The sequence below is a fragment of the Sapajus apella genome, unplaced genomic scaffold, assembly GCF_009761245.1.
Source record: "Sapajus apella isolate SASKATOON/1434 unplaced genomic scaffold, GSC_monkey_1.0 scaffold43, whole genome shotgun sequence".
NCBI lineage: Eukaryota > Metazoa > Chordata > Mammalia > Primates > Cebidae > Sapajus > Sapajus apella.
Window position 1 is genome coordinate 17,099,966 of NW_022436983.1, and position 27,153 is coordinate 17,127,118.

At 52.8% G+C, this 27,153-nt stretch overlaps 1 protein-coding gene across 3 annotated transcripts in view; it reads right to left on the reverse strand.

Moving 5' to 3' along the window:
* MYOM3 (myomesin 3) overlaps positions 1–27,153 on the reverse strand; it is a 58,906-nt gene that overhangs the window by 17,274 nt on the left and 14,479 nt on the right. For all 3 annotated transcript variants that reach the window (XM_032300806.1, XM_032300808.1, XM_032300807.1), the window contains 16 exons: positions 25,216–25,260; positions 24,218–24,355; positions 22,356–22,517; positions 21,588–21,729; positions 19,919–20,118; positions 19,221–19,274; positions 18,731–18,858; positions 15,587–15,770; positions 13,238–13,409; positions 9,810–9,931; positions 9,218–9,405; positions 8,220–8,346; positions 6,592–6,770; positions 2,427–2,541; positions 1,589–1,745; positions 422–531 (listed from right to left, as the gene is read on the reverse strand). In XM_032300806.1, coding sequence (XP_032156697.1) covers positions 422–531; positions 1,589–1,745; positions 2,427–2,541; positions 6,592–6,770; positions 8,220–8,346; positions 9,218–9,405; positions 9,810–9,931; positions 13,238–13,409; positions 15,587–15,770; positions 18,731–18,858; positions 19,221–19,274; positions 19,919–20,118; positions 21,588–21,729; positions 22,356–22,517; positions 24,218–24,355; positions 25,216–25,260 — 2,223 coding nt within the window. The remainder of the gene's footprint in view (positions 1–421; positions 532–1,588; positions 1,746–2,426; positions 2,542–6,591; positions 6,771–8,219; positions 8,347–9,217; positions 9,406–9,809; positions 9,932–13,237; positions 13,410–15,586; positions 15,771–18,730; positions 18,859–19,220; positions 19,275–19,918; positions 20,119–21,587; positions 21,730–22,355; positions 22,518–24,217; positions 24,356–25,215; positions 25,261–27,153) is intronic.

Genomic DNA, 27,153 nt, shown 5'->3' on the forward strand with positions numbered 1-27,153 from the left:
GACTGGTGGCACGTGCCTGTAATCCTAGTTACTCAGGAGGCCGAGGCAGGAGAATTGCTTGAACCCAAGAGGCGGAGGTTGCAGTGAGCTGAGATTGTGCCATTGCACTCCAGCCTGGGTGACAGAGCGAGACTCTGTCTCAAAAAAAAAGCAAAAAAAAAAAAAAAAAAAAGGGAAAACAAAAGAGAGACCTAAAAAATGTGAATTTCACTGGGTAGGGATTTTTGTCTGTTGAGTTCACTGATATAATCTCCAGGGCTCAAGAGGTATTTATGGATGGAAAAATGGGCGGGTGAGGGCCGACTTCTCTGTGGAAATTTCCACTTTACTCATTGTGGTTGCTTCTTACTGACCTCTGTGGGCATTTGCGTTTGAGACTCTCTCTCTGGGGAGGTGGCAGGGAGGGCGGCAGGTGCATTACCTTCCTCAGTCAGCGTGTGGCTTGCTGAGATGTCCTCATCAGCGTCAGTGACTATGACTGAGTAGGTGCCCAAATCCTCGAGGCCAGGATTTTTCAGGATGACCTTGGACCTGGCAGAGAGAGGTGTGCAGAGGCTCTGAGAGGAGCTTCTTAGTCCTGTGCACTTGAGGCCTGGAAGCCAGGGAGTCCAGGTTGCCTCTGGTGAGCCTGTACCCCACGCAGACCCTGGCCAAGCCAGGAAGCAGGGGCAGCTGGCTCCTTCCACCTTCTCAGAGTCCCCTCTGGCCTGGCACCTTCAATGGTGCCATAATCTGGGCTCTCTGGCACTGGGTCTGCACTGGCCACACCACCCTGACTTCCTCCAGGGCTTGAGGCCTAGGATTTATGCCTTGCTGGACACAGCTGAGGCCACGAGGTGCTGGGGGAGGAGTGAGACGTGGGGCATTTGACAGGGGCCCTTGTGGTCATCTGGTCCAACTCTTCATGTTATAGATGAGGAACTTGAGTACTGACAATTTGTAAGAGCAAGTCCCAGGCACCCAGGCCAGAAACCAAGTCCTCCTTGAAGGTCTCCTTGAAGGTCCTGAGTTAGAGGCACACATAGTTCCCTACGGAAGAGGAATCTCCAAAAGAATGGTGCCATTGGCTGAGTGCAGTGGCTCATGCCTGTAATCCCAGCACTTTGGGAGGCTAAGCGGGAGGATTGGTTGAGCTCAGGAGTTAGAGACCAGCCTGGACAACAGAGTGAGACCCCGTCTCTACAAAAAATACAAAAATGAGCTGGGCATGATGACATGTGCATATAGTCTTAGCTACTCAGGAGGCTGAGGCAGAAGGATTGCTTGAGCTTGGGAAGTCAAGGCTGCAGTGAGCCAAGATCATGCCATTGCACAGCCTGGGCAACAGAGCAAGACCCTGTCTCGAACAACAACAACAAAAAAAACAAAAAAGAAAAAAAAGAAAAAATAGCACCATTGCAGTCCCTTAAATGCACTCTCCACTCTTCTCACTAAGGTGGCAGTCAGCATCCTCAGTGAAAGACCGAGCAGAGCCTTTCAACCATCACCAATGAGTCCTGCCCTGTGGCCTCAGCCAGGAGCCTCTGCCAGCTCCTCTGACAGCATTTGGGTCCCGTTGAGCAGTTGTTTCTCCTCTCCCCTCACTTACTTGTTAACGTCATCCTCGATCTTGACCCTCTGGGGGTCCAGTGGGCCCTTGTAGTCTTTGGACCATTGAAACTCTGAGGAATCTGGGGCTTCAGGGGCTTCGAAAGCCAAATAGATAAAGCCCTCTTCATCCACACCAACCTCGATCTCATGGGCATCTAAGGGCAAGATCCAACAGAGGGCAGTGGATGTTTATGCATAATAAATCAGGTCATATCCCTCCCGTGCTTAAAGCTCCAGGGACTGCCCATTGCACTTAATAACAATAAACTTGACTCCTTCCTGCGGCTGCCAAGGCCTTGCATGATCTGGCTCCTTCTCAGCTCAAGTGTCACCTCCTCAGAGAGGCCCTCCTTGACTGCCTTCGCTAAGCAACCTTGCCCCTTTCTATCACCCTGTTTTATTTCTTTTATAATAAAGCACTTATTCCTATCTTAAATCACTTTCCTCATGCAATAGTTTACTTGTTTACTGGCCTCTGCTCCCCCTGACCCCTACACTTTCTCATTCACTCCTGTATTCCCAATGCAATGTGGGGATCACTAAATATTTGTTAAATGAATGAATAATTAAAAGAATGGAAAGAGAACTTGCTTTATATAGTTGGGAGAGCTGAGTGATTCTGTCATATACCAGCGTGTGACCTGATTAAACTTCTCCGACCTATAATAAGATCAGTGCCAATGTGGGATGACGACCCCTCCCTCAGGGGCTTGCTGGAGGGCCAGAGAAGTGTGGGGCCTACCACAGCATCAGGCTTCTCCCAACTTCCCTTCAACCCCACCCGTCCTGAGGGCACAGCCCAGCGGCAGAGCTCTGGCCTCTCCGGCCACCCCTACCTGGCTTGTCCTCCAGGAGCACGGGATCAGTGGGCATGGACGGTTGCCCCAGACCAGCTGAATTCATGGCCTGTACCTGGAACACATAACTCTTTCCTGGCTGCAAGTCAGAAACCTGGGAGCAGAGGGCAAGAGCCAGCAGTGAGGACACCAGTGACTCTTCCTGAAACCCGGGACCCAGGGTGCAGGGAACCACCCAGGGTGCAGGGAACCACTCAGCAAGAAAATCCTCTCTCTTCCTGTGTCCCTTGTCTTTCCGTGTGACACAGACGTCCATTCAACATTCAGGGATTGTCTTTGCCATCCTTTTCTTGGGCCCTCTCTACCAATCACCAGGTTCCATCTGTTTTATTTCCCTAACGTTTCTTTTTCTTTTTTCTGAGATGGGGTTTCGCTCTTGTCGCCCAGGCTGAAGTGCAGTGGCACGATCTCTGCCCACTGCAACCTCCACTTCTCAGTTTCAAGCGATTCTCCTGCCTCAGCCTCCCAAGTAGCTGGGATTACAGGCGCCCGCCACCACCCCTGGTTAATTTTTATATTTTTAGTAAGACGGGGTTTCCCAATGTTGGCCAGGCTGTCTTGAACTCCTCACCTCAGGTGATCCACCTGCCTTAGCCACCCAAAGTGCTGTGATCACAGGCGTGAGCCATTGCGCCTGGTCTTCCTAATGTTTCTTAAATGTGGCCACTTCCCTCCAGGTCCTAGCCACGGCTGTGATGGAGGCTTCATTTCTCCTCACCTGGGGTAATCCAACAGTTTCCTAAAGGGCATTTCTGCCCTGGATGCTTCTCCCCCCTGTCTATCTTTCCCTCTGCCAATCTGATGATGCTTACATCTTTTAGTGGCCTTCATGGTCAAATTTAAATTTTAAAGTTGAGTACATCTAGTCTTCCTAACCTGGCTTTCGCCTGTTGTCCTCTTGCCCCTCCATCTGTCCCCTTCACTCCACAGCTCTCTCAGCGTCCCCACATCTATCACGTCATTTCACACCTCCCTGCCTTTGCCCTTGCTGGCTGGAATGCCCTCCCGCCTCCCTCTCTGACTCACTCCAGTGTAGCCCGTGCTTCACCACCCAGTTTGGGCAGATGCATGGATTCCAGGAAGCCCCTCGCACCTTCTCCTTTGAGCATCCAGAGTTCCTGAGACCTCCTCCATTGCAGCATTTGTCACACAGTATTGTCAGTGCCTGCTACCCAACAACTGTGACTTATTTAGCTTCTCATGCCTAGGAATTGGTCCAGGCCTGGCATTAAAGCGGTGTGAAGAAGTGTTTAGCCAATAACTTCCCGACTGAATGGCGGCCAACTGTCCACATGCAGAAGCCGGTACCAGGTCACCTAGGCTGTCCGGCCCCGGCCTGGGCCAACCTACATGCGGACGGGCTGAGACCTCTCATACAGGTGAAGACCTCAAGGTCTCAGCAGAGTCCCCTGGCTGAGACTCGTCTTCCTGGATTCTGTCTGAGGTGACCTTATTTCATTGTTTTGTAAAATGAAAATATTTTAACTTTTTCCGATTATAAAAGAAATACACACTAGTTGGGGAAATTTTTAAGTAATAGAGTAGAACATGAAATGAAGGACTAAAGCTCCCCTGGCAGGCCTTCCCCCAGAGATAACCAGAATGAACAATTTGGTAAAAATCTTCGTAGACTTCCTTTTTTTTTTTTTTTTTAGATGGAGTCTTGCTCTGTCACCCAGGCTGGAGTGCAGTGGTGGGATCTTGGCTCACTGCAACCTCCGCCTCCTGAGTTTAAGTGATTCTCCTGCCTCAGCCTCCTGTGTAGCTGGGATTACAGGTATGTGCCACCACACGTGGCTAATTTTGGTATTTTGTTTTTTTGTAGAGATGAGGTTTCACGATATTGGCCAGGCTGGTCTTGAACTCCTGACCTCAGGAGATCCGCTCGTCTCAACCTCCTAGAGTGCTGGGATTACAGGCATGAGGCCCCTGCACCCGGCCAAAATCTTTTTAGATTTTTACCAGCCCATAATCTGCCTAGAAACAGGATATGCACGGTATCCTATTTGTGAATGTCTTATTCTTTCCTATTGTTTTGGGCTTCTTGAGCCAGCCTTCTTTCCTCTGGGTGCTCCCTAGTGAATTGTTGACCAATGAGCTTGAAAACTGCATATCCTCCTGCCTGCTGGGGAAAAGCACCCAGGAAAACAGGCTGGAGAAATACTTTCCCTTTCCCTAGGGCTGCAGAAAATGGAACCTAATCCACATTACATTCTTACAAATGTTCCTCAAATAAAGGAGGTCTCTGAGACACACTGGCCTTAGGTGTAGACGCTATGACCTGTGAAAATGGCCTTCAGTCACCTGGAGGTCTAACTCTGACTGGCTGTCTAAGTAGGTCATTTGTGTCTGCTAACAATGCTTCAAATGACATCTTTGTTTCTTGACATGTATAAGTATTTGTGAGTTGTCTTGGTGAGGCCAGAACACTATTTGTGATTTCCTTCCCTCCTGCATGTGTGGAAGTTAAAACCACCACCACTCCAGGAGAACAAAATCAGTGATTCTGCTAGACTTCCATTTAGACAAAGACTCTAGAGATTGTTTCACATTTAAATTAAGGAACATGTATCTGCATACATGTTTAGTTATCTATACGATATACAACACGTTATATATATCATATGCTATTAGTATATAAATATCCTACTCTGTATTCTGCTTTGTTTTTCTTTTTTTTTGAGACGGAGTTTCACTCTTGTTACCCAGGCTGGAGTGCAATGGCGCGATCTCGGCTCACCGCAACCTCCGCCTCCTGGGTTCAGGCAATTCTCCTGCCTCAGCCTCCTGAGTAGCTGGGATTACAGGCACGCACCACCATGCCCCGCTAATTTTTTGTATTTTTAGTAGAGACGGGGTTTCACCATGTTGAGCAGGATGGTCTCGATCTCTTGACCTCGTGATCCACCCGCCTCGGCCTCCCAAAGTGCTGGGATTACAGGCTTGAGCCACCGCGCCCGGCCTGCTTTGTTTTTCTTAGCCACATAGGATGGATATCTTTTTGTGTCAGTACATGCACAATACATGTAGGTCCACCTCATTCATCTTTTTTTTTTTGAGACAGGGTCTTGCTCTGTCCCCCAGGCTGGAGTGTCGTGGTACAATCATGGCTCCCTGAAGCCTGGACCTTTCTGGGCTCAGGTGATCCTCCCACTTCCGTCTCCCAAGTAGCTGGGATTACAGGCATATGCCACCAGACTTGGCTAATTTTTAAACTTTTTTTTGTAGAGATGAGGTTTCTCCATGTTTCCCAGGCTGGTCTCGAACTCCTGAGCTTGAGCAATCCTCCCATCTTGGCCTCCTCAGAGTGTTGAGATTAAAGGAATGAGCCACCAAGCCCTGCCCATCTCCATTCTTTATACTGTTTTGTTCCTTTAACTGCCTTATTCTTTGTACTGCCTGGCACAGGATTCCACTTTTAAGGTGCACTGTGGTTAACTTAAGCAACCCCCCTACTAATGGACGTTTAAGTTGTTTCCAGCTTGGGCCATTAGCAACAAGGTTCAAGAAGCATCGTTGTCCTTAGAGCTTTGCACATTTGCTAATTACTTCTCTATAATTCAGTCCCAGAAGCAGAATTCCTGGATCAAGGGGTATGCTTGTGCAAAGGCTGATATACCTGGCTGATAGAATTGAGTCTTTTTTTTTTTTTTCTGAGACAGAGTTTCACTCTTGTTGCCCAGGCTGGAGTGCAATGGCACGATCTCGGCTCACCACAACCTCTGCCTCCCAGGTTCAAGCAATTCTCCTGCCTCAGCCTCTCGAGTAGCTGGGACCACAGGTGTGCACCACCACGCCCAGCTAATTTTTGTATTTTTAGTAGAGACGGGGTTTCACCATGTTGATGGGGATGGTCTTGATCTCCTGACCTTGTGATCTGCCTGCCTCGGCCTCCCAAAGTGCTGGGATTACAGGCGTGAGCCACTGCACCTGGCAGCAAGTGAATCTTTAGGGAGGCGTCTGCCTAGCAGGGAGCAGGATATGGGCACCAGCTAGCCAGACCTACTACCAACTTGCTGTGTGACCCTAGGTAAATCGCTCCCCCCCTCTGGTCCTCTGCTGCCATTAAGTAAGGGCAGTGATGTCTGGTGGTCATTCCATCTCTGATGCTCTAGTGGCAGGGCACGAAGGCACAAGAACTTACCCTCAGGTGGGTGCCAGAGATGGGGCCTGGGGTGACCAGCTTCCACTGCTCAGAGCCTTCCTCCTGGACACTGATGTGGTAACCTGTGACAGGCCCAGCCCCTGTGTACAGTGGGGGTTCCCACTGCAGCAACAGGGATGTGGCCCGCACCTCAGAAGCCCGGACATCATACGGGGGGCCTGTGAGAAATGAGAGATGGGCAGACATGTATGAGTTGGGCAACCAGGCAGCCAGCCAGCCAGGTGGAGAGCAAGCCCAGTGGTCAGTCAGCAAGCTTGTCAATCCATCAGTCACAATCAAGCCAGGAAGGGCCTGCTCTGGGTGTCACCGAGCCCTGGTCAGCCTTGGCATCATGACAAAGCTTGGCTCTGGGCCTGAAACGGGGTTAACTTTTCAAAATGTGCTCAGCCTCCCCTCCTCCCGGAAGCTTCCCTGACCTTTCCTGTCCCCATCCCAGACAGCATTAATCATTCTAAAGTGCTTCCGTGTTTAGTGTCAGGGCCAAGGGTGTGAATTCCAGAGTCAGACCTCTGGGGTTCTTGTTGAAGCTCCAACCTTTCCAGATATGGGGGCTCTGGGCGAGTTACTTAGCCTCCATGCTCCTGTCCCCTCATCTGTAAAATGGGGATAATAATAGTTCCTATCATATAGTGCTTCTGTGGCATTAGGGAGAATATTTATGAAAAGCGTCTGGTACCTAGTAAGTACCCAATAAATATTAGTTGTTTATAATTGTTGCTGTCGAAGCGTCATACGTTGTAATTATCTGCCACTCAGGTAGAGGTTTTGTGTAGAAAACAACTGAGCTGAACAAAGTGATGGAAGGGTATGGTTCTCCTTCCTCAGCGGGAGGTGAGGGGCTCACCTGTGAGAAGGCTTACAGGGTTATGGGAGCAGTGGGTAGGGTGGCCAACTGTCCATTTGTCCAAGACTAAGAGGGTTCCTGGGACATGGGATTTTCAGTAGTAAACTGAAAGTCTCAGGCGAACCAGGACTAGCTGGTCACCTTAACAGTGCGCTATGGCCATGGTCTATGGCCAGAGGCAAAGCTCAGGCAGTGTCTCGAGTTAGGTAATAGTTTGTGCTGGGGGTACAGGGCCAGTTGATGGCTCAGGTCAGGGGTCCTTTTTTTTTTTTTTTTTGAGATGGAGACTTACTCTGTCACCCAGACTGGAGTGCAGTGGCGCAATCTTGGCTCACTGCAAACTCCACCTCCAGGGTTCAAGCAATTCTCATGCCTCAGCCACCCAAATAGCTGGGATTACAGGCATGTGCCACCATGTCTGGCTAATTTTGTATTATTAGTAGAGATGGGGTTTCACCATGTTGGCCAGGCTGGTCTAGAACTCCTGACCTCAGGTGATCCACCTATCTCAGTTTCCCAAAATGTTAGGATTACAGGTGTGAGCCACTGCGCTCAGCCAATCAGGGGTCTTTTAAGACAGGCTGAGGACTCTGTCTGTGTCAGGAATTATAGAGTCAGTGTGTGGAAGGGCCAGGGGCCTGGGGTGGGGCGAAACAGTGCAAGCCTGAATGCACAGAGGAGTGCAGCGGCCTTCATCTCATTGGGTAGGTTTTGGTGGGGAGGGAAGGGTAGGCCTTGGACTTCAGACCTTGAGGCTTCTCACCTGGCTGGGGCATCGTCCACTCTTTGCACTCAAACAGGCTGCTGGGTGCTGACAGCTCACCAACACCTGCCCAGTTGGCAGCCCGGGCACGGAACTCATAGAAGTGGCCTTCATGAAGGTCACTGACCTTGAGGAGCAGAAACACAGACTGTGAGGCTGAGGCTGGGGGAGGGATGGGGAGCAGGGGCAGTGGTGGGGTGTGGGGAGCGACTCAGAGCAAGAGGTCCGTGGGGACTTTGCTTTTATTTTTATTTTTTGAGACTTGGTCTCATTTTGTCACCCAGGCTAGAGTGCCATGGCATGAACATGGCTCACTGCAGCCGCAACCTTCTGAGTTCATGCAATCCTCCCATCTCAGCCTCTTGAGTAGCCAGGACTGCAGGTACACGCCACCACACTGAGCTAATTTTTGTATTTTTTATAGAGTCAAGGTTTCGAACATGTTGCTGGCTGGTCTCAGGACTTTTGAGCTCAAACAATCCACCTGCCTCAACCTCCCAAAGTGCTGGGATTCTTTTTTTTTGAGACAAGAGTTTTGTTCTTGCTGCCCAGGCTGGAGTGCAATGGTACAATCTTGGCTTACCACAACTTCTGCCTCCTGGGTTCAAGCAATTCTCCTGCCTCAGCCTCTTGAGTAGCTGGGAATATAGGCATGTGTCACCACACCTGGCTAATTTTGTATTTTTAGTAGAGATGGGGTTTCTCCATGTTGGTCAGGCTGGTCTTGAACTCCCAACCTCAAGTGATCCTCCCACCTTGGACTCCCAAAGTGCTGGGATTACAGGCGTGAGCCACTGCTCCCAGCAAAGTGTTAGGATTCTTGGGGGCTCTAAACAGTTCTGTTCAAGGTGGGTCTGCACTGGAAAATGAGCTGGATGGCTGAGGCAGGGCAACTTGAGAACTCTGTCAGTCTCTGTCAGACTCCAAGACTCAAACACTGGCCTCTGGTCTCTGCTGAACAAGTCATGACACAGGCTGCGGCCACCTTCCAGCCTCACCTTGCAGACCCGGGTGGGGATAGGCTGCTGATTGACCACGTGCCAGTCCAGCTCCTCCGAGTCGTGCTGGTCCAGGAAGTAGCCCAGGATCTTGCCACCTCCACGACGCTTGGGGGGTTTCCACCCAATGACCATTTCATTCTTCCCGCAGTTCAGGAGGACAAAGCCATATGGGGCAGACGGGGTAGCTACAGGGAGGTAAGGAGATGAGGACAGCTGCTCCCTGGGAGTGGCTGGATTGGACAGTGGGCCCTGAGGGAGCCAATGAGCCTCCCCTAGTGGGTGCCCACCCTACTCCAGAGGGTTTTCCCTGAGCCAGCAGTGTCTGTACCCAGGGAGGGCATCGGAGCCTCAGGTTTCTGGGCCTGAGTGCTTCCCCACCCCCTGAAGCTACCAGGGCCTCATTCCATGGGCTCAAGCCAGGGTTACTTCCTCCCCAAAGGGAAGGGCGGTCAGGGCCAGCTCCAGTTCCCCTCAGAGGGCATATGCGCCAATAGCCACCAGGACTGGGCCCTCCAGGATGTGGCCTATGAGCCCCAGCTCCCTGCCCAGCCCAGGGAGGTTTGCAGGCTGGACCAGCCCTTGCACTCACCCAGAGCCTGCTTGACCCTGATGGGCTCGGTGGCGGCTGAGCTCTCGCCTACCCCAGCCTCGCTGACTGACCTGACACAAAACTCATACTCCTTGCCCGTCCGCAGACCAGGAACTGTAAACCTGGGAGAGAAATGGGCAGCTTTCATGGATGTACAAACAGCCTGGAGACATTCCCAAACTTTCTAGAACAGCTTTGTGGAATGAGGTCCCCAGCGTGGTAGAATTTGAAGGTGCCAGGTCAATTCTTCCTAAAAGCATTGCCCTGGATCCCATGGCAATGCCTGAAATGGCACTGTGGAGGAGGTGGTCCTAGGGGTTTTAAAGGATGTTTGCTTTTCCAGATCCACCAATAAAATGCAAATACACTTGGAAAGGTACTAATCTGAAGCAACGGCAGCCAACTCCTGACCCAGTGCCATGTGATACATCTTCAGGACTTTGGGTTTTGTCCTTGAAAAAGCAGTGGTGGTTAATACCTGCACTCATGCTGTGATGCGAAAACGCGGAGCCCTTTCAGAGCTCCTCAGAGGGAGCTGTCATCCAGAGACATGCAGGGGTGCTCTGGCCTAGAGAAAAATGTCCTTCTCATCCTGTCCCTTTTTTGATAAAACCCAAATTGTGGACCTCTTTCTCTCTCTTCACCTATCAACATTCTCCGAGAGCAAATCTGTACTCGGAGCTCCTCTCAGCCAGGGGTCCTTGAGCAGTCCCCAGGACTTAAATCACATCAAGTGTGGACAGCTGACAGAGCAGCAAACTCTCTGCTTGGGGACGAGTGCATCTTAGGGGGGAACATGCCTTTATGGGATGAAGGAAGCACTGAAGGGAGTGACAGGGAGCACCTGAACAGGGGAGACTGGGATGACTCCCAGACCAGACCCCGTTGACAACAGATGACAGCGATGATGATGGCAATGGCAGTGTGCCCTTGTCTGGAACTCACTTTATGTCTATCCACCAGGTACTCCTCACAACACCCTCTGGGGAAGATGCTGTTACGTATCCCTCTTTTGGAGATGAAGACAAAGTCTTGGGTGTTGGAGGGGCCCTTAAGGATGAGACTGTCCAGTTTTTGCATGTTTCATGCAGGGAAGCACTCCCACAGCAGGAGAGACGGCCAGGAGCACACAGCCAATTAGGGGCTCAGCCCAGAGGGTGGCCAGGTCTCCCGAGCCAGTGCAGCACCTGCCCACTCAGCACTCATTCATTTACTCCTTCAGACATTTTCGTGAGCCAGGCTCTGTAGTGCCTGATGATTCCACAGTGACCTGGACCACCACAGCCCAACTGAACTCTCTTTCTGTTGTCGCCCAGGCTCCAACTCCCGGGCAGCAGGGTGTAGCCTCTTTCCGGCCATGACACATGTAACAGGTGACAGGCACCCATGGGACAAGTTCTCTGGACATGCCAGAGCAGCATGCTGCCTTCACCTCCGTGTGCTACTTCCCCTGGGCATGCCGCTCCATTCATGCCAACTCTCCTTCAACCCCGGGCCTCCCCTTCAGGGACGCACAGCTGAATGCAAGTAGGGGGAGAGGTCTTCTTCTAGGGATAAGGTTGACTCTGAGCTAATTAGTCAAAAACCTGATTATTCTCCAACTTGGGAATTTTAACTGTTTCCGGTAACAAAGTACAAGGGACTCCTTGCAGCTGACCATGAGGCACCAAAGACCAGTGGGGCACCGGGCCTGTTCCTTTTTGTCGGCCAGATGACCTTGGCTCATGGCCCAGGGTGAGGGCAGCCCAGCCAGGTGTGTTCAAAGCTTGGCCAGTTGTCTGATGGAAAGGGAAGGAAGAGGTATTATCACCTAAGGTCTCTCTCCCATAGAGCTCCTAGATCAAGGGAAGTTACCAGCCCAGAAGCCCCAAGACTCACTGTGCCTGCTAGGATGAGGGTCATTCTGTCCCAGGAATGAGGAGGGAACCTCAGAGTGGAGTGCGAGTTGGAATGTCAAGAGGCCAGGAACGCGCCCCTACCCTCCCGGTTTACAGAGGAGGGAACTGAGGCTCAGAGGGTGATGGTTAATACTGAGTGTCGACTTGATCGGTTTAAGGATGCAAAGTGTTATTCCTGGGTGCGTCTGTGAGGGTGTTGCTAAAGGAGATTTAACATTTGAGTCAGCGGACTGGGAGAGGCAGACCTGCCCTCAGTCTGGGTGGGTACCATCTAATTGGCTGCCAGCGTGGCTAGGATAAAGCAGGTAGAAGAATATGGAAGGACGAGACTGGATGAGTCTTCAGGCCTTCATCTTTCTGCCACGTTGGATGCTTCCTGCCCTTGAACATTGGACTCCAAGTTCTTCAGCTTTTGTACTCAGACTTACACCAGTGGTTTGCCAGGAGCTCTCAAGCTTCAGCCACAGACTGAAGGCTGCACTGCTGGCCTCCCTACTTTTGAGGTTTTGGGATTCAGACTAGCTTTGTTGCTCCTCAGCTTGCAGACAGACGGTTGTAGAACTTTACCTTGTGATTGTGTGAGGCACCCAATACTCCTTAATAAACTCCCTTTCATATATACAGCTATCCTATTAAGTCTGTCCCTCTAGAGAACCCTGACTAATACAGAATGGGTGAGGGGTGGTGTGGAGCCTGAACCATGCCTCCCTGGCTCCAAAGCCCTCCACTGCTCTGCTCTCCCCACCTCTCTCTGGCTCTAAGCTCCTAGAGGGATGAGACCAAGGCATGGTCATCTCTGTTCACGGAGTCCTACAAATAGCACATTCTCAGCAAGCATTTGTTGACAAAGGCCATCTGGGTTCAAGTCCCAGTCCTGCCACTTACTAAGCTACAGGAGCTTTGGCAAGTTACTCAAACTCTCCATGCCTCAGTTTCTTCATCTGTAAAATGACTATAAAAGTAATAGTCCTACACATATAGGCTTGCAGGTAGAACCAACTGACCTTCCATATGAAAAATACCAGAACGGTACCTGGCTCAGGGGAAATACTGTGAAATGTGGGGCTTCATTATCATTATGGCGCCCCCCACTTCAAGGATGCTCTGGTGCAGAAAGCAGGGTGATCTGGTTTGACTCTGTGTCCCCACCCAAATCTCATGTTGAATTGTAATCCCTAGTGTTGGGGGAGGGATGTCGTGGGAGGAGATTGGATCATGGGGGCAGATTTCCCCTTTGCCGCTCTCAAGATAGGGAGCAAGTTCTCATGAGACCTGGTTGTTTGGAAGTGTGTAGCACTTCCTGCTTTGCTGTTTCTCCCTCTCCTGCTCCCACCATGTAAGACATGCTTCCTTCCCCCTCACCTCTGCCATAATTGTAAGTTTCCTGGAGCTTCCCTAGAAGCAGAAGCCTGTACAGCCCGCAGAACTGTGAGCTGATTAAACCTCTTTTCTTTATAAAAGAAATTACCCAGTCTCAGGTATGTCTTTATAGCAGTGTGAGGACAGACTGATACAGGTGGGCAGACATACCTGGTGTCTTGGATGGGTTTGTTGTTAACTGTTTGCCACTCAGATGACCCCACCTCCCGGGAGTAGATGTAATAACCCAGGAGCTCTGGGTCTTTCACGGGATCCCATGTCAGGGAGACAGAGGTCTGTGTGTCTCGGAAAGCTTGAACTTGAGCTGGAGGAGGGAGGGTAGCTAAAAAATAGAAACATGGGCTGAAGTAGAAGGCTGAGTTATGTGGCTCTCAGGCTAGGGAAGGGGAGGAGCATGGGGGGAGGCTAGGAGGAGCTCCCATAGCAATCAAGGTGCATGAATTCCTGACCTGTCGGGGACTTTGGGCAGCTCATTCCTAGGCCCAGAAGCGTATCCTAAAAGTCCTCTCTCCCCTTACCTCTGAACATCTCTGCTTTCCCACTAAAGCACAAAAGCACTCACTCATTCATTCTTACACACACACACTCTCTCTCACTTGAAAGTCACCAAATCTGACAGCTTCCCTCAGTCCTTACCTTTAATCTCAGTTTTCTTTTTTTTGAAACTTCTTTACTGATTTTCAGGCTCCCTGAAACTAAGCTCCTTGAGGTAGGGGCTGCTGTAACTTGTTCAATGGATAGATGGATGGTTGGTTGAATGAATGGATGGATGGATGGTTGATTGGATGGATGGATGGATGGATGGATGGATGGATGGATGGTTGATTGGATGAATGGATGGTTGGATGGACGGATGGATGGATAGATGAATGGATGGATGAACAGGTGGATACATGGATGAATAAATGGATGGATAGATAGATGGATGGATGAATAGATGGCTAGATGGACTGATGGATGGCAGGTGCATGATCTTCCTAGTTCTCTTTTTACTTCTCAAACTCCTAACGCAACCTTTGGTGGTTCTCTATTTTCTTTTGGCCCCCAAACGTTGGACTCCTCCAAGCTTCTGTTTCTTGACCTGCTCTGTTTTTCTTCCTCTCTTCTTTTTCCTAAGGTCCTGCCTGTCCCAGGTCTTCACCTCTCACCTCTTTGAAGGCTTTGCCTCTAGCTCTGCTCTCCCTTCCTTTCTGAATTATACCAGAGCCTTGCCTGGTGCAATTTAAGACTGGTTTATGGACTAGAGACTGCCCACATCTAATGACAAACTGCTCACTGGCCAGGCCCAAATCAGATTCAAATGCTAACCAGAAAAAGAAAAACACCACTGGCTCACCAACTGGTTCATATGTGCCGTGTGTGTGTGTGTGTGTGTGTGTGTGTGTGTGTGTGTGTGTAGTTTTTACCCTCTAAATTACTGAAGTAGAACAAATCTAGAACTTTGAAATCTTCCCCAAATGGGACCTGCAGCAAACCAGGCTTTTCTTGCATAGGTGGCACTGTAGCAAAGTTCCTTAAAGGGCTGGTTGGTGATGGTAGCTACAGGGAACCTTCTAATCTCATTGCAGGGTAAAGAACCTCAGAATCCAGAGGCCTCAGAGGTGAGAGCCCTGGGAAACTGGGGTCAGAATGGAGTTGTAATTGGGAGACTCAGGAAGGAGCCACAGGTGGGAGTAGTAATGAGGGTCTTTCGAACAATGGGTTTGGCCACTGAGGACAGCAAAGTGTGCAGCTTGGAAATGGCTCTCCCAGGTCCCCGTTATGCTGCAGATGAGTGGTGTCCTGCCTGGTAAGCCAGGGCTCAGGTGGGACAGCTCAGCCTCCACCAGGCAGGGGGCAGGGGCCTGCTCGGGAGTGAGGTGAAGGATCTAGGGGCAGGCCAGAGACCTGTAGAACAGAGAGACCACTTGCTCACACAGCCACTGTGCGGGACCCAGCTGCACTCTGTAACCCACCACTGCTGATCTGGAAAAAGGCAGAAGGCTCTGGCAGGCACAGTGGCTCACACCTGTAATCCCAGCACTTTGGGAGGCCGAGGCGGGTGAATCATGAGGTCAGGAGTTCGAGACTAGCCTGGCCAGCATGGTGAAACCCCATCTCTAGTAAAAATACTAAAATTATCAGGGCATGGTGGTGCGTGCCTATAATCCCAGCTACTCGGGAGGCTGAGGCAGGAGAATCGCTTGAACCTGGGAGGTGGAGGCTGCAGTGAGCTGAGATCATACCACTGCACTCGAGCCTGGGCGACAGAGCGAGATTCCATGTCAAAAAAAAAAAAAAAATGTCAGAAGGCTGTCTCCCTCCATGAACCTCCTACCCAGAGAAATGTGATTTTTGATGTCTTAAAACTCCCCAGGTCTGAGATTGAATTGCTTTTCAGCTTCATGATGGGTAGAAGGGAGCAGAGACAGGGAAATGGGCAGGGCTTTGTCCCTGTAGCTTCAGGTGCTGAGCCTGACCTGGCCTGCCTCCTCCCCGACCCCCACATCATGAGGGTACCTGGCTTGCCCCGCAAGGCGATGGGCTCGCTGGTCTCTGAGGGGTCACTCAGGCCGTACCGGTTCATTGCTCGCACTCTGAAGACATACGACTTCCCTTTCTCCAGGTCCAGAAGGGCGAATCTCGGGGATTTCACAGGGCTTTCTGAGGTGATGGCCTCCCAGGTGCCGCTACCTATGACTGACTGAAGAAAAAGAGGAAATTGCATTGGCTAAGAGGTCGCGCTGACCGGCTCTGTGCTGGTCACCTCCCACGATCTCTGTCCCCAGCCCATGTGCTCTCATGATCCTCTATATTCAGCCTAGGCTGCCCTGAGCATGGAGCTATGTCCCATCTGCCTCCCCACCTCTCCACCTGGATGCCTACCGAGACCTCACGTCCAGTCTGTCCTGATGCAGCTCCTGAGCTTCCCATACCTACATTGCATTGGTGGCTGCCATCCTTCCAGTCCGTCGTGTGAAACCCCTGGAGCCACCCTTGGCTCTTCTTCTCTTTCTCTCACGCCCTAAATGTGCTCCATCAATGAACCCAGATGGCTCACTCTTCAAAATGTACCCAGAACCCAGCCATGCCTTACTGCCCTCCTGCTCCCCACCATAACCTTGACGCATGCCGCCAGTGCCTCGAGCCTGAATGATCTGACTGGTCTCCCCGTTTCTCCCCATAACCCCCTTCTGTCTTGTCTCAAATGGCCTTCAGGGGAATCCTTTTATAGCACGGGTCAAACCAGGTCCCTGTCTGCCCAGAACACTCCCAAGCCCTGCATCTCCCTCAGAGCAAAAGCTTCCCCATGGCCTGACCTCTCGGCCTGTCTGGCCACCGTTCCCTCTGCCCTTTGTCTCTCTGCCTCTCTGCTGCTCCCTGAGGGCCCAAGTCCCACCTCCGGGCCTTTGTACTTGCCAGTCCCTCAGCCTGGAATGTTCTTTCCCCAGAAATCTCTTGACTGGCTTAATGTAGGCCTTTATTTAAAACCCACCTTCCTGGGGAGTGGGGAGGCCCTCCCAGCCACTCCATCTAAAAACATCAGCAGCCCCTCACCCCACACTTGAAGTTCTCCTCCCCACTCGATGTCTTTCTCCTTAGTGCCTACCACTCACTACTGTGCTTAATGTTTTACTGATGTATCCCATTTATCGTCGGCACCCCATCCTCTCTGACTGCTGTGTCCCCAAGAGCAAGAACAGGACTGGCACATGGCGGGTGCTCCATCTATGTTTCTGGGACAAATGAATGAACAAATGAATGAATGCTCATAATAACCCTGCAGGGAAGGTGTTAATGTCCCTGCTGATGAGGAAACTCACGTTCAGAGAGTGTCGGTAACTTGGCCAAAAGTCCTGCATCTATGGTATTTAACTTCACTCAGGTGTGGGTGACTGCAAACCTGTTTACTCTCCACAGAGTCAGGGACCCAGAAGGCAGCCAGAAACCCCGAGTCTCTGGGCAGATGGAGGGTGAAGAGCCCAGGGTGATAGAGATGAGTGAGGCACCCAGAGACTTTCTGCTGAGTTTGGGTGAGAGAGTTAAGACCTAGATGCACCAGGGGACCCACTGATTCCATCCTCGGTGGTCTTCCCCCTCCCAAGCCCATCTGGCTGTCAGTGGCCTAGAACCCAGGTAGCACAGGAAATCGCTGTAAGGAACCATGAACGCTGCTAAGCACCTACTATGTGCCAGGTTCTGTTCTAAGTCTTTATGTGCTCTAATTAATTTGATCCTCAGATTAACCCTACAAGCAGTGTATGATTGTCATCATCATTTTATGGAAGAAGAAACAGAGGCACAGAGAGACTAAGTAACTTGCCTAAGGTCACACAGCTGGTAAATAGCAGAGATGGGATTTGAACCCAAGTAGCCTGACACCAACATCTTCACCGTGATACACTACCTCGCAAAACCAATCCTCAATTATCTGTAGCTTTCCTATGTTGGAGATAAAGGGTTACCTGTGAATGTGAAGAGAGTATCGTTTGGATAACCAGAGACAGAGATTCCTCCCTGGAAATTTTAAATTCATTTATTCCCTAAACCTTCTCTGTCCACCCAGCTGGGCACAGAAAGTAATGAGAAGATAAACCGAGTTTCTGGCTTCAGGGAGATCCGTCAAGGACACCTCCTTGGGAAGCACTGACAGATCTTGAGGGTTGCTGGCCCTGGCTGTGGGCTGTGCTTTTTTTTTTTAGACAGAGACTTGGAGTCTAGCTCTGTTGCCCAGGCTGGAGTGCAATTGTGCAATCTTGGCTCACTGCAACCTCTGCCTCCTGGGTTCAAGTGATTCTCCTGCCTCAGCCTCCTGAGTAGCTGGGATTACAGGCACATACCACCACACCCAACTAATTTTTGTTTTTTTAGTAGAGAGATGGGGTTTCTCCATTTTGGTCAGGCTGGTCTTGAACTCCTGACCTCATGATCTGCCCACCTCGGCCTCCCAAAGTGCTGGGATTACAGGCACGAGCCACCATGCCTGGTCTGGGGGCTGTGCTTTATTTCATCTTCACAGGGCAGGGTCTTCATTCTATACTGAAGGAAACTGAGGCTCAGAGAAGTTAGGACAGTCACTCAGGATCACACAGCAAAACCAGGATTTGAATAGATTGTGACGTCCATGCTGTCTTCTGCTCTGCCATACTGCCTTCCCTCACTGTGAATTCCACTCCACAAGACCTGCCTCATCCCCAGCGGGGCCTCCCCTGCCCTCACTTGGTCCCCAGTGAGAACCACCTCTTCATGCTAATCACTCCGTAGGCCCTGCAGTGCTGCTGGTGCCTGTCCCTGGCTGGAGGGTACCAGCCTTACTTCCCTCCCAATATAGTCCCACCAAGAAGTGCTTGGCCCCAATGTGTGGCCTGATGCCAGCGGACTTGCGGGTAGGGAGGTACCCAGGGGGTGGTGGATCATATTGTCATTGTTGTCTGTGCAGTTCAGCCTCAGGAATGACCAGCAGTGACTGGCCTTCCAGGCCTAAAGGTAGCCTCAAAAGGCTGCTCAATCCATCTCCATGCCTCTGTGTAGGGCCATGCCTGGGCCCTTCCAGGCAGGGAATTCTCTTTTATTCTCCAACAGCCTCCCCAGGGGACACTGCCCAGGGTCCCACTGCACATGTTTCTCAGGCTGGCCTGGGACTGGGGCCCCGGGGTCCCATACCTTCTCCAGGGAGTATGTCAGCGGAGCTCTGCCCCGGGGTCTCGGCTCCTCCCAGGCCAGAACCACGTAGCCCTCTCGGATCTCGCTGGCATGGACATTGGTCGGTGGTGAGGGGATGGTTACAGTTTCTGGAATCAGAGTCACCTGGGGCTGAGATGGCTGGGACCTCAGAGACCCCCTAATCTCAGTGCCTCATTCCATGGAGGAGGGAACTGCACCCCCACCCATCCCTGAGAGATGGGCAGTAATTGGCTCCAGGTCACCCAGGACTTTTCCTGCCCAGGACTTTTCCCAACGTGTTCCCTCCTTCAGGAGGGCCACAGCCAGATGAGCCACCGTGACCCCAGCACTTTGGCTCCCTCTGACTAGACCCCACCTGCCCTCACCCCCCACACCCTGCACAGGGACAACTTCTGCCCCCTTGCCAGTTTGAATCCCAGAGTTTCCAGAACTATACAGGAGGCCCAGTGTGTGGGAGGGTCCCGAGTACCTTCAAAATCGTCTGTGCTGATGGTGATCTTGTTTCCCAGGTCAAACGGGACCTCTAGGATGAGAAGGGAGCATGGGCACAGGAGGAGTCGGGCCAGGGCCTACCCCACACCAGGCTCTGCGTCCTGCCCCATCCCGGTCCTGGCCTGGCAGCCCTCACTGTGTGACTGCAGGCAGGTGCCCTCTGGCCTCAGCTCTCTCAGGAGTCCCAAGTGGAGCCCTGCTGCTCTCAGGCCCTGGGAGATGCTCTGTCTCTTGGGACACGTGGAGACAGAGAGGAGGTACCTGGGGCCAGGTACCCTGGCATGGTGGAGCTTCTGGCCACCCAAGTCAGCATGGCTCCAGAGGGCTGAGAGGCCATGTCCCCACACTCAAGGTTAAGGACATCTGAGAGGTGCTGGGGTGCTCCCTCAGACTGCTCTCTCCCATGGACAGGTTTGGTTTCTTCCATTAGATTAGCCGTATCTTCCTTCTCAGGCTAGGGGTTCCTAAGGACTGGATTGTGCCTCCTCCATCAGACTGGGGGTTCTCGGGGACTGGTTTTTGTCTCCTTCATTAGACTAGTGTTTACTGAGGGCCGGGCTGTGCTGCCTTCATCAGACTCGGGGTTCCTGAGTACTGGGTTGTCTCCTGTGTGAGGTAGTCCTGAGGGTTCCCGGACTGATGCTCTAGAAAGTCACTTAGGACCTCGGTACCCACCTGTCTGCCTCCGGGCTGCATCATGGTCGCCCATGACAACCACTTCTGAGGCTTTGGAGGGGAGGCTGCTGCCCGCCCTGCTGATGGCTCTCACCCGGAACCGATACCTCTGACCTTCGATGAGGCCTTGGATTGGGCACCGACAAGTCCCTCCGGGGGCCTCGTGGCAGGGGACCCATTCCCCAGAGTCACCCTGGCACCTGTGGGAGACAGGTCCCCCTTTTAGCCTTCAGCCCCTGCCTACATCTCACACCTTCCCAGTGTGAGCCTCTACGAGGGCCATTCTCTGACCGGGGGGAGCCTGCCCAGCTCATCTCTGCCAATAAAAGTCCTTCTCTCTGGCCTGGCGCAGTGGCTCATGCCTGCAATCCCAGCACTTTGGGAGGCCAAGGTGTGTGAATCACGAGGTCAAGAGTTCAAGACCAGCCTGGCCAACATGGTGAAACCCCATCTCCACTAAAAATACAAAAAATTAGCTGGGTGTGATGGCGGGCACCTGTAATCTCAGCTACTCGGGAGGCTGAGGCAGGGAATCACTTGAACTCGGAAGGTGGAGGTTGCAGTGAGCTGAGTTGAGCCACTGCACTCCAACCCAGGTGGCCCTGTCTCAAAAAAAAAATAAAATGTCCTTCTTTCCTATGGAAGAGCCTGGCTCCAACCTCGGGCACCCGGGAGGCCTTCACACCATCCCTGATGCGCCCAGCAGCAGCGCCTTTCCCAGGACATCGTGGTGAGCCTGCATCCCCAGCCCTTGTTTCATCTGTGCTGTGCCCGCCGCACCCAGCCCTCGCTTCATCTCCCTGCCAGTCCTGGGGGCACGTGTGGCCACCTTCACTGTACACATGGAGGATCTGTGGCTCAGAGAGTGACGAGACCTGCCCAAGGCCACACAGTGTTAGGAATCACCTGAGATTGTCCCCTCCCTAAGTTGGTGTGCATTCTAGGTTGACTCTCCAAGCCTGGGCTCACTGAGTCCTCTTGGTACTGATGTCCCAGGCAGTATGACAGTGCACATTATCCTTATTGTCACTGGCTGATTGGGGCAGTCGTCACATGTGGGTCCAAATGTCTCTACCGCTAATGACAAATGTGACTTTGGGCAAAGTCATCTCCCTGCATACCTCGGTTTCTCCATCCGCAGAAGGGGACGTTAGACAGTGCCCCTCCCCTTTAGAGAGGAGGCATGCTGTTAGCACGGTCATGGGCCCGTCTGGGGCAGCATTAGCTATTTTCTCAAGCTGGGCCTTCAGAGCGGGCAGCATGGGAAGCAGGCTGGAGGTTCTGGGCCCTCTACCTGTTCTGTCCTGTGTGCCTCCTCCCTTGGGGTCAGTGCTATTCCATCTCTCTCTCTGTCATTCAGGAAGGAAAACAGCCCACGAATTCACTGTGCTCGGGGGTTTTGCCCCTCCGGGTCAGCTCATACCATAAAGGGTCCACAGGGCAGGGGCCGACTCCAGGGTAGAATTCCAGGTATTGGCATGACTTGGAGGCCTGGATGTCCCTCTATTACCCTTAAATTACACAGCACAGCCTGCTCCCTGTCCTGTTCTGAGGGGCGGGGGTTTGGGGGCTCCCTGAAGCCAGGCGTGGGGCCTCCTCTTTGCTGTGGCTCCCACAACCAGACAGAATTCTACCATGAGGGCCTCCGCCCCTCAAAAGACCGACTCACTGCTCGATGGAGTAGGCAGTGATGGGGTGGCCCCGGGTGTCGCTGGGCGGGGCCCAAGTCAGGATGAGGCAGTCTCTGTTCACATCCAGGCATCGGACGTTCAGTGGGGAGCCTGGGGCCCCGGGGTTCTCAGCCTCGGCATCTGAAACCCGGGGGTGAGAGGGGAGGTCCTTCTAGTCAGTGGCCATTTGGTGACAAGCCCTTCCCACTCCCACCCAGCATCCTCTTCTCATTCATCCTCCAGGAGCTCAGTTTTGATCTTGAGGACTAGGGTCTAAATGTTAGCCCCCCAACCCCATAACAGTATCTGAGGGACAGATGACAGCATTATTTTCTTGGGGGCCCATTTTACACCAAGTACCTGAACAAGTGGAATAGTTAATTCCAGCCCCAGAGCAGCCTTCCACTCTGTGGATGGGGAAACTGAGTCTCGCAGAGGTGAGTGACCTGCCCAAGGTCACCCAGCTGGTGAAGTGACAAAGCCAGGATTTGAACCCAGACCCTAAGCGGTAGCCAGAATCACTCCAGCCCCACACTCAGCTCCCTGCCTCCCTGGCTCCAGCTGGGCTAACTCTCGGGCCATGTCCCTTTGGAGGCCATAGGGTGTCATGAGGATTCTTGGAGACACCAACCCAAAGCCCGGATTTTATGATAGAGAAATTGAGGCCCCAAGACAGCAGGGCCCTTGCCTAAAGTTCCACAGCAACTCGGGACAGAGCCCTGGTCTCTGGGCTCCTGCTGCCACCCTGTGCCCACTCATGCCCTCACCTCTCACGAGCACGTAGGTGCTCTGTTCCCGGGGTCCGAAGGGTGAGGGTACTCGGACCATGTAGAGCCCCTCATCCTCCTTGTAGGTGCAGGACACCTTCAGGGACGCCTGGCGGTCTGTGTAGAGGATCTTCCGACGTCTTGAGGACCTCAGTAGCCTCCCTGTGGAGGGAAAGTGGGGAGCCACTGTGAATTTGGGGGGGCCCTGGTCTCACCTGGGAACCATGGAAACTCAAGGGGTCTGGAGACCCTGGCCAGGCAGAGGGAGAGGCTGGTGAGGCTGCAGCCTGAGGCTCAGCTTGGGCCTGGGGTGGGGGTGGTGGCTTCCAGGACTTTGCCAAGGTGTCAGGGAACGCCCCTCTGCAGAGGGCTTGGGGAATAGGGAAGGGCCAATTTGGGGCTGGGGCTCAATGAAGAAGTGAAGGTTTAGGGACATAGCTGGGGACAAGGTGAGGAGTTGTAGGTTCTCTGAGGAAGTAGGAGCAAGAGAGATAGGTCTCTGTGTGGGGTCAGGGGACTCGAAGAAGGGGGGCCTGGTTGGGTGGGTGGGAGCTCAGGAAGGGGCCAAGGTCTCATTGAGAGAGCTGGGGCCTCGGTGAGGGAGGCGGAGGACTTGTCGAGGGGCTGGGGTCAGGGAGGGGAGTGAGGGCTCACGGGATGGGAGCTTAGGAGGTGGATGGGGACTCAGACGGGGAGTCCAGGGCTCAGGGCGGGCCCTGCCCCGTGGCCACACTGTGGGGCCAGCTCTTCTCTTTTCCCCATGCGGAGGCCTCGCTCTCCGGTCAGCACCTCCGTTCTGGAAGATCTAGAGGTTTGGGAAGATGTCTCAGCCTTGTTACTGCAGCGGTCAGGGATCCTGACGGCTCCCCCACTCCCTGCTCCCAGCAGGTGTGGTCTCCCTGGGCTCAGAACTGGGGGTGCCGGCGGGGCGCTGTACCCTGGGTCCTTACACCACAGGCCTGGTCATGGATGGGGTGGGAGTTTCAGCCATCCTCCTCCTCCCTCACTAGGCCACGTCTTCCTGCCTTGGCTCTGACCAGGCCTCTCCAGGCCCCACCTGAGGCATCCCCAGAGGCCTCCCAGCCCACGGGTCAGCAACTGTTTATCTGCATCTCCACCTGCCTCTGAAAAGCAGCCCACTCCGAGCGCTTGTGGTGCCCTCCTGCCTCCCGGCCTTGGGCTCTGTTCCCATTGCTTCCGGTGCCCTCACTCACTGCTCTTTTTTTTTTTTTTTTTTGAGATGAAGTTTCACTCTTGTTGCCCAAGCTGTAATGCAATGGAGCGATCTCAGCTCACCACAACATCCACCTCCTCCCAAGTAACTAGGATTACAGGTGCCCACCACCACACCCAGCTAATTTTTTGTATTTTTAGTAGAGATGGGGTTTCGCCATGTTGGCCAGGCTGGTCTTGAATCTTGACCTCAGGTGATCCACCTGCCTCAGCCTCCCAGAGTGCTGGGATTACAGGTGTGAATCACCACGCCCACCTTCCTCACTCACTCTTAAGGAGGTAACGATGCATGTAAATGGCTGAGCAGGTGCCTGGTCACTGCCAGCGACTATAATTGTCCCCTCTTCCCAGGTGGACACAGCCCCCAGGGCTCATGCATGTCTGCATCTACCCTTCACCCTAGCCCCAACCCAGGGCCTGGCACCCCACAGATGCTTGGTGGCCATTTGTGTGTGCCATGGTCTGCCCATGCCCGGCTGCACTCCCACTCCCCTCTGACTCTTCAGCGCTTTAGCTCAGCTGGTACTGGTTGGGGAAGGTCTCTGTCTGCTAGGGGTCCTCTCTGGCTCTGAGTTGAGCTTCGGAGGGGCTAACTCTAGAGGCTGGGGGCCACGACTGGGGGTCCTCACCGTCTCGGAACCACTGGATGCTCTCAGCATCTAACACATCTTCTGAAAACAAGCATGACAGGGAGAATGGTTCCTTCTCACGAGCAAAGACTGGCTTCAGCACCGATGTGAATTCCACGTTGGGGCCAAACATTGATCCTGGGGTGGGATGAAATTTGGGGAAGAAGTTTTTGAGGCAGTCAGCCTGGCCTGGGTCTTAGATGGGAGTGAGGACTTTTATGGGGCATCCCCTCTCTTCTGGGTCTTGACTGAGAGAAGGGGACCTGGCCTTGGGGTAGGAGGAGAAGAGACTTATCTAGGTAGGGGCTAGGGAAGCCGAATGGCAAACATCTGAAGGCCAAGCCCATTGGTTTTTCTGGCTTCTGGCTTTGCCTTTCTTTTTTTTGAGATGGAGCTTGACTCTTGTCACCCAGGCTGGAGTGCAACGGCGCAATCTTGGCTCACTGTGACCTCTGCCTCCTGGGTTCAAGCGATTCTCCTATCTCAGCCTCCTGAGTAGCTGGGATTACAGATGCCACCCTGCACTCACCCATGCTCTCACCTCTCACAAGCACATAGGTGCTCTGTTCCCGGGGTCTGAAGGGCGAAGGCACCTGGTGAGAGTGCCCGCCACCATGCCAGGCTAATTGTTATATTTTTAATAGAGACGGGGTTTCTCCCTGTTGGCCAAGCTGGTCTTGAACTCCTGATCTCAGGCGATCTGCCCGCCTTGGCCTCCCAAAGTGCTGGGATTACAGGTGTGAGCCACCGCACCCAGCACCCCCGGCTTTGCCTTTCTAGCCCAGTTTGGTCAGAGGATAGCTCAGTAGCTGGGGGACACCTCTGGGGTACCCTGGGGCCCTTAGAAATCAGGTGAAAGTGTTACCAGCTCCTAGATAAACCCCAGTGGACATCCTTTCATGGACAGGGGATGGCTATATTCTAAACAGGGACCATGGGGGTGGAGAAGCAAAGCCTGAACAAAGAGTCCAGATCCTCTTTTCCCCCAGACGACTTACTTTTGAAGATCTCTGAATCAAAGCCGGCATCCTTCCCCAGGTAAGCTGAAAACCAAAGGCAAACGGAGTTGGAGAAGGTTCAGACTCCACATTCCTATGCTATTTTGGGGACATGGGCTTTGGATATGAGTTTGAGATCTGATCTGTTGGTGGCTCCCCCTTGTGGCTTTGGGAAAGTTCTTTCGCCTCTCTGTGCCTCAGTTTCTTCAACAGTAAAATGGGACAGTAATTCCTACCTGATGGTGGTGGGGCTAGGAACGAGCGGGTTCACATGAATCAAACCCCCAGCCATAGCCTGACACAGGGAAGCTTCTCAATATGTGCTGGTTTTCTTTCCCTACCCAAACTTGCCCCCAGGATCACGCACTGTCTTCACAGTGGTCAAGCCTGGTCAGAGACGCCGGGATTTCTGGTGGGATCAGGGAGAGTGGCGGGGGAGGGGCAGCACTGCGAGGCGTCTGGGGGCTGAAGGGTGAAATCCAAGGTACTGTTGCCACAGACCACCGGAGAATAGTAACAGCAGCTCTGGCTCACACAGCGCTTGCCCCATGCTGTGAGGATTAAATGGGCCGATTAAACACATAAACACATGGATTCATTTAATCTTCACAACAGCCCTGTCAGTCGGTACTATTATCATCCTCTCAAACAGAGGGGGAAACTGAGGCACAGTCACCCAGGCAACACCCCAGCAGTTGGAAGCTCTGACTTGATACTGGTCCCTGGAAAGGCTCTTCCTTAGCAAGGTCCAGAGAAGGGGAGGAGGCTGCCCGAGACCACGAGGGTCAGTGGAAGAGTCAGGATTGGAACCCGGGACTCCTGCCTCCCAGGCCGCTAAAACCACCCAAGTTACTACAGAGATGAGAGTAGAGGGTGGTAGCGGCAGTGAGTGGAGCAGGAGGGGCGGGATTGGCTGGAGACTGGGGCCAAGAGCAAGCCTGGTGGACCCTGGAGTTGCCAGCCTTGATGGAGGGAGGGACGGGGATCTTGAAGAAGTGGTGGGAAGGATGGGTGGGTAGAGGGAGGCAGGGCCCCAGTGCCTGACCTTGGGCTTGACACTGGGCATGGTCTATGGAGACAGCTCAAATTTCTGCACAAGAGCTTGGCCTGGCAGCAGATCTGCCTCCTAAGAGCTATTTAGGGAACTGGGCAGGGGGTGGAGAGGGCTGTGCAGGACAGTTTAACGAGGTCTGATGAGAGGCAGGGAGGGTGGGCTGTGCTCCACCTGTCTACTGCTTAAGACAGCTGCCCTAGGAGTGTGTGTATGAGTGCACATACGTCTATGAGTGTGTGTGTGTGTGTGTGTGTGTGTGCGCACGTGTGGGCTTCTCTTTCCTGGGGGTCCTGGGGCACAACATTCTTCTGGGCACAAAGTTGTGATCCCCTTGGGCAGTGTCCTGCCCTGGTCATGGGAGTGGGTACCATGTGCCAAGGCTTATATGTATCATCTCATTTAATTAATGTGAGCATCTGAAAGAGGTGGTAGGATCGTTGGATTCTCTATTTCACAGATGAGGAAATAGAGGCTCAGAGAAGTGAGGTGGCTTCCCAGGATTACACAGCCAGTCAGCGACAGGGGCAGGATGTGAATCTGGGTCTGTCTGACTTCAGATATGCTGGGGTAACCTCCAGGAGGGGCCCAAGCCCAACTGGAAAATGTGCACCAGCATCCACATGGGGCAGTGGAGGTCAGGTGGGGAGTTGCTGGGGTTTGGCCTTTGCCCTGAGGACCCCTCAGCAGGGTTGGCAGGACCAGACTACCCACCCAGAGGCCCTGAGATGGATCCTGACCTAAGTGCAATCTGGTGGGCCAAGCATGCTCTTTGGCATGGCAGGCAGGTGGGTTCACCTTAAACAGTTGTGTAGGTTGTGCACGGTGTGCAAAGGTGTCCCTGAGAGGGTAAGTTGGGGGCTAAAATTCAGTCTGTTTTTTATTTT